The sequence below is a fragment of the Pelmatolapia mariae genome, linkage group LG5, assembly GCF_036321145.2.
Source record: "Pelmatolapia mariae isolate MD_Pm_ZW linkage group LG5, Pm_UMD_F_2, whole genome shotgun sequence".
Classification (NCBI taxonomy): domain Eukaryota; kingdom Metazoa; phylum Chordata; class Actinopteri; order Cichliformes; family Cichlidae; genus Pelmatolapia; species Pelmatolapia mariae.
The window spans coordinates 7,181,742-7,188,327 of NC_086231.1; the positions used below are offsets into that span (position 1 = coordinate 7,181,742).

General features: G+C 39.4%; 1 protein-coding gene across 2 annotated transcripts; it reads left to right on the forward strand.

Annotated features, from left to right (window-relative positions):
• Positions 1-477: 477 nt before the first annotated feature.
• gpd1b (glycerol-3-phosphate dehydrogenase 1b) lies at positions 478-4,412 on the forward strand. 2 transcript variants are annotated; one of them, XM_063472824.1, is made up of 8 exons: positions 478-524; positions 1,896-2,073; positions 2,196-2,336; positions 2,442-2,580; positions 2,662-2,774; positions 3,225-3,461; positions 3,552-3,658; positions 4,021-4,412. In XM_063472824.1, the coding sequence occupies exons 1-8, from the start codon at positions 478-480 to the stop codon at positions 4,115-4,117; spliced, it is 1,059 nt and encodes a 352-aa protein (XP_063328894.1). In that variant the 3' UTR covers positions 4,118-4,412. The 2 variants fall into 2 exon arrangements, with proteins under 2 accessions (XP_063328894.1, XP_063328896.1); XM_063472826.1 differs by having other exon boundaries at positions 481-524; positions 2,265-2,336.
• The last annotated feature ends 2,174 nt before the right edge of the window (positions 4,413-6,586 follow it).

Here is a 6,586-nt window from a genome sequence, read left to right on the forward strand (position 1 = left end):
AAAATTAACTAAACTCAAGCTTCATTTTTTTTTTTAGAAAGTCTGTCCCAGAGTGCACAGAAATACTTGAATAGCATAGATGTGATTAGCCTCTTCACCGACGTTTGAGTTTTGATTTTTAAATTGATTACAGAAGTTTGCTGATTGTGTCAGTCGATCTAATCCTCAGCTTTGATTGTCTGAAGCCCAGTCGGTTCAAAATGCGCAGATTCTATTGATTGAATCGTGTAAATTGATTAGGTCAAAATCCTTGTATGCTTAAGTTTGTGAGTGCCTGCTTTCAATTGAAAAAAAAAACCCCGTTGGACTATCCTGTTGCGCGGTGTGGAAAAGTTTGTTCCTGTGAGGCAACAGAGCAGACCAACCATCAGGAGAGGGTGTGCTTGCGCCTCAGCTGTGTGTCCGGTATAAATACAGTGCGTCCCGGCTTCAGTGTGTCTTCGCAGCAGCTGCAGCTTAGGGTTGAAAGTCAAGTACATGATGGCAACACCGAAGAAGGTCTGTGTGATTGGCTCTGGTAACTGGTGAGTAAAGGACTTTAGATCACGTTGTGCACCTTAGGATTCCTTTCAGTTTAGAGTTAAGTGAGGTAGAGGTCTGTTGATGGTGCGCATAAATAAGTAAATTCCAATCAACATATCGGTATTTTTATTTTGGGGGTTTGTAAGATTACACCCACAGTGGGACTTTTTGTGAAGGCGGTCTAAAGTTGGTAAACTTGGAGGCCTCTGAGAGTGGATAAATGATTCATAATTTCCTGCTGTTTTGCAGGACTGGAGAGTGGATTTTTTTTTTTTCTTTGAATATGATGACCTTTGATATCCTGAGAAAATCTTTACTGAAGATTCCCTTTTCATTATTCTGCAACATTAGTGCTGAGTCAGCACTGATGGGGCATTGCTGTCTCTCAGCCAGTGTGGCCAGTGTGGCATTTTAGTGGTGGAAGCAGTATGTAATACTATATTACGATTAAAATTGTTGGCTGCTTTTATAGGTTTGTATCAAAGTTTTTAAAAAATGCAGCAGAATGGACCCCGACTATTTCTATACATACTGATTATTACTGATGCATTAACTGGTTACCTATATTTTAAAGGCAAAGCCGTTTGATGGGAAGCATTTCAGCTTTGCCCTAAACCTAAATAATACCTAAATATTAATGTAAAATTAATGTGGTCAAATAAAAAACATAACCTCTGAGCTCTAAGGTGCAGTGCAGAAAAGGTGCTGTGTTTTAGTGAAGTACCTAAGTACGGCCCTGACCAGTACCTCATAGTAGCCTAAAAGGTCAACTGAGAGATCTGAAATATGATCATTAAAGGGAGTTCTCCTAGCTCTTAGCTTCAGTTATGTAAAATGAAATTTAATTAGGTCCTTCTAATGTGTTTTTTGTTGTTGTTTTTTTGTTTATTTTTCAAAATATATATTTCACCTGGATTTTTTCTAGCCTAGAAGAGCATTTTAAAGCTATTTAAAACACATAATAGTTACATTCTCCTTTTATACACTAATAGAGGTCCATCTGCCAGTGAGAGAGGATTTCTTTATGTCTTTAAGTGACTGACAATATTAAGTTTGCCACTGAGATTTTACTGTAATTCCTAAAAACTGATCTTTGTGTAGCTGGTTTCAGTGTTTAAGCTCCCAGATATAAGCAACAGTTGACCTAAGAACATCTGAACATCTTGAAATCAAAGAAGTATCTGCTAAACCAAATAGTCAATAACCTTTTGTTCAACTTTTTCTCCCTCAATCACTCTGGGAGCACAGAAATCTGTTTACATTCGTTGTTTACATTTCACAGAAGAAAACTGAGAACAGTTTTTTGCAACCGGTACATTCATCCAGCCAGATTTGTGGCAGCAGAATGATTTCCTGTGTCACCATGTCCACAGGGGTTCTGCCATTGCCAAGATTGTGGGAGCCAATGCAGCCAAGTATGACAAGTTTGACACCACAGTGAACATGTGGGTGTTTGAGGAGACGGTGAACGGTCGCAAGCTCACAGAAATCATCAACACAGACCATGAAAATGTGAAATATCTGCCCGGTCACAAGTTGCCTCCCAATGTGGTGAGTCTGACAGCACTCTTTCTCCCTCTAGGACTGTTTATTGAGTCCAGAAGATGGCACATACACTGTGTTTTATCTCTTTGCTGATCCCAGGTCTTACTCTGACTTCTCTCTTTCATTAGCTGGCTGTTCCAGACTTGGTCGAGTCTGTGAAAGGAGCTGACATCCTGATCTTTGTGGTCCCTCACCAGTTTATTGTGCGAGTGTGTGACACCATCAAAGATCACATAAAAAAGGATGCGATAGGAATGTCTCTTATCAAGGTAACATCATCCTGATAAAATTTTTCTTTTAAAACACAGTGCGCTAAAGCCTGAGAAATATTTTACAAATAAGTGAGGGGATTTTAACATAACTGGTTACTTTAGGGTGTCGATGCCAGTCCAGAAGGTCTGAAGCTGATCTCAGAGGTTATCCGAGGGAAACTGGGCATCACCATGACAGTCCTCATGGGTGCAAACATTGCCAATGAGGTCGCTGATGAGAAGTTCTGTGAAACAACCATTGGTATGGAGTTTATTTCTTTAATAAATAATATTATTAAACGTAATATGGGAACAGATTGAGATTATTTGTCTGTAATTTCAGGGTGCAAGGACAAAGAACATGGGTTGTTGCTGAAGGAGCTGATGCAGACCACCAACTTCCGCGTGACTGTGGTGGAGGAGTCTGATGTTGTGGAGATCTGTGGCGCACTCAAGGTGTTAAGCTAAATGCTTAAACATGCTTTATTACAGATTAACTGTGAAAAAAAGTCAAAGGACAGAATGGTATATACTCTAAATGACTATCTATCTATCTATCTATCTATCTATCTATCTATCTATCTATCTATCTATCTATCTATCTATCTATCTATCTATCTATCTATCTATCTATCTATCTATCTATCTATCTATCTATCTATCTATCTATCTATCTATCTATCTATCTATCTATCTATCTATCTATCTATCTATCTATCTATCTATCTATCTATCTATCTATCTATGCACTGTGCATATGCATCCAAAGCAGCAGAGCCAAATCTAAATGAATCTGTGTATTTACTGTATAGAAAAGACGGTGTTTCTCAAAAAAGTCCACTCCCATCTATATCTACACAGTAAAGATTCTTCACATTCATATAAATAACTTCATCATCACTGCAGAACATCGTGGCAGTAGGAGCAGGCTTCTGTGATGGCCTGGGATTTGGAGACAACACCAAGGCAGCAGTGATTCGTCTCGGCCTGATGGAGATGATCTCCTTCGCCAAGGTCTTCTGCACTAACTGCCCCGTCTCACCTGCCACCTTCCTGGAGAGCTGTGGCATCGCCGACCTCATCACAACCTGCTATGGTGGACGCAACCGAAAGATTGGAGAGGCATTTGCCAAAACGGGCAAAGTACGAAACAGCTCGTGTCTCTCTCATGTCAGTCTTCCTCTCTTGTTATTAAAATGATAATAATGTGGCACTCGTTGTCTCTCCTTGTAGACCATCGAGCAGTTGGAGAACGAGCTGCTGAATGGTCAGAAGCTTCAGGGCCCAGCAACAGCAACTGAGGTCCACCAGGTCTTGAAACAGAAAAACATGGTGGAGAAGTAAGTCTCTCTTGTGTTTTATTATTATCAGTATTGTATTTTACCTTTTTACAATCAATGATACTTACCTGTTTTGCATATGTTTGAGTTGGATACTCAAGAAGAAAGTCGTGCCATACAAACAAGTACACAGTGAAGTTGCTGGCACCAGCTTTTAGATTAATGAATAAAAATGGCTCTTTCCAAAAATAAGCAAATTCACATGTCAGCACCTCTGAAGCTCACTAATGAGCTTGTTTGTTTAAAGTTACTGCTTCATATTTACTCTAGACACATGAGAGTGATATCAATCTTTTCATCTAACTCTGGCAAGAATGTGAATGTGGAACTATTTCCTTAATAATCTCCATTTGCCCTTGCAGGTTTCCTCTTTTCACTGCCGTTTATCAGATCTGCTTCAATGGCCACCCAGTCTCAGAGTTCATCAAGTGCTTGCAAAACCACCCGGAGCACATTTGAGGGCCTGGTAAATGGATAGAAGTTTGGACAAACTTTCACACTACAATTACAGTATCACCAAGGACATTAAAGGGGGACAGGTAGTCCTGACTCCTCATGTTTTAGTCTCAAACAGAGAAAAGAAAAAGTGGAGCAGACTTGCCTTCCACCTGCCTGAGCCGCATGTGTTGACCTGCTGTTGTTACTGACAGAGGCATGCATTTGGTTTCCATGTCTGTCTTTACTGATTGCCGCACAAATCTTTTAAGTCTTAAAAGTTTTAATAATTTGAATTGTTCTCCTTTACGACACACAAACCATGACCTGACTGTTATGAAATGTTACATAATACCTTGTGTAAAAGTGCCCTGACTTGCCTTTTCACTGAAGCGTTTGTTTTGTGAAGCACGGAAGGGGAAAAAAAAAACATAACCACTCCCACTGTTTCATCATGTGGACTTCCTAAAATATAACTGCTTACAATACAAAATCTATTTTGAAATAAATTATTGATCTTGTTTTATTTTTGTGTCTATTAATGTTTTCTTTTGAACTTCGTGGTGCATGCCTGCAGGACACACGCATACACTCAGGAAGTGCCCCACTGTAATCTGACCTGAGCTCAGTCTGGCTGCCACTCTAAACTCTTCACCTTTACCATTTCCTAGCACGTCTGCCTCAACCTTTCTCTAAGGCCACATCCTGGTTTCAGCCACAGCCCCCATATGTGATAGCTCCATTGTTCCAAATAGATTCCTGAATTTTCTGTAATTTATTCAGTGCAATCATTAATGCCCTTGTTATTTCCCCCACTTAATTAAGTCGCAAATATCCCTGGAGGTGCAACAAAGCCATATGTCCGTCTCCATATGCCAATATATCCCATCAATTTTCAGTCCCTGTTAGTCAGTGGCAGCCTGTTTGCTCTGGCCTTGAAATGAAAATCTGCATACTTCTGTTTTCTAATTAAACACACAGAAACAACAGTCCTATCCATACAAGCCTTTTGATCACAGAAATATGTTTGTTTTTAAATGTTTTTCAGCTGTGTTGCTCATTTATGTGAGTGGACTGTAAAGTTACATCATTAGGCACTTCTTTAAAACTTGACTCCCTTGCTGAAATCCCTTGCATAGTTATTGAGTCAACTGGCCTGTGAGATATCTAATAATAACTCTCTCCAAAGGAGCAAATGGTCATCTATAATTAGACAGGGCTACAGCCACCTCATACTCTGCCGAACAAGACAATACCATACCATTGTACTGCAGTGGAAATCCCAAAGTTGTGTGTCATTTTAAAATTTTGTTTTATTTTGATAAACGAACACGAGGTTTTTACAATGAATTTCTGGCTAAGATGTTGCATAAAGTTTCTTGAGAATTTATAGTTGCAATACACCCACTGACCACTTGGGAGAGCAATCGCATCAATCACAAACTCATCGCTTAATCTGGTGGCTTTTTCTAAGCTATCCGTGAGGCGCTACCAGTTGAGATAACCAAAAACAGGGATTCCTGAGAAGGAGCTGTTAAACCTCACACGTGGTATGAGCACAACTCTGATATGCAGCTGTGCGTCTTAAAGTCAGGCTTTAGAAATTAAAGTGAAAGGATACGAATGCCATGCGTTCACACACATGTGCCCATCCCTTCAGCGAGGGAGGAGGGACTTGCTTCACTTCCTCAATTCCGCTCGGCAAGCAATATGAGTCAAGTTAGAGATAAAATCCAGGAACCTGCATTTGAAATTAAGTGAGTGGTCTATGCCAGCAAATTTAAAATGTCACTCATGAGAGGAGGGAAAAAAATCGTAATTCCTGTCTCTTCTGTCACACCAAGCCTCTGCACATCCTCCTTCACTGAATCCACGACCCTCCTATCTGGCAGCTTAATCTTCAACATATTTTCTCCACTATCCGTCCTCTGCACATGTCCAAACGATATCAGCCTCATCTCTCTACCATTATCTGCAAAACTTTTTAACCATAGCTGTTCCTCTGATATACTAATTTCTAATTTCCCAACAAAAATGTGAACATTTTCAGCTCTGTCACCTCCTGTCTTTTTGTCAGTGTCACCTTATCCTAACCATAAATAATAGAAGGTGTCATTAATGTATTAAGTGTAGTATACTTCGCTACCTGTGCTCCTTGAAGCTTCAAATGTATTCTGTCTTGTTTCTACTAACTTTGATTTTTTTTTCTCTCCAGAGCATACCTCCACTCTTAACTCTCAAAATGAAAAAGGTCACTAATGAAAAGACAGTCTTAGTTCCTGGCTGTCTTTCTATTTAACAAGTGGAAACAGTTAATGTTCAGATGTGAGGATCACTTCATAGTTTGCCTTTAAAAATATGAAGTTAGCAATCCCCAGCTATACAAAGAAGTAACAAAATTATTATGGCCACAATTCTAACTTAGTCAAATATTAATTTTAAAAAAGAAAAGAAAAAAGACGAGTGACAAATAATTTAATTGAGTGAACGATG

Coding starts and splice junctions, on each gene's coding strand:
- gpd1b (XM_063472824.1), top strand. CDS start 478: ATGATGGCAACACCGAAGAAGGTCTGTGTGATTGGCTCTGGTAACTG. Junction 2,581..2,661: donor GTTCTGTGAAACAACCATTG/GTATGGAGTTTA, acceptor CTGTAATTTCAG/GGTGCAAGGACAAAGAACAT. Junction 2,775..3,224: donor AGATCTGTGGCGCACTCAAG/GTGTTAAGCTAA, acceptor TCATCACTGCAG/AACATCGTGGCAGTAGGAGC.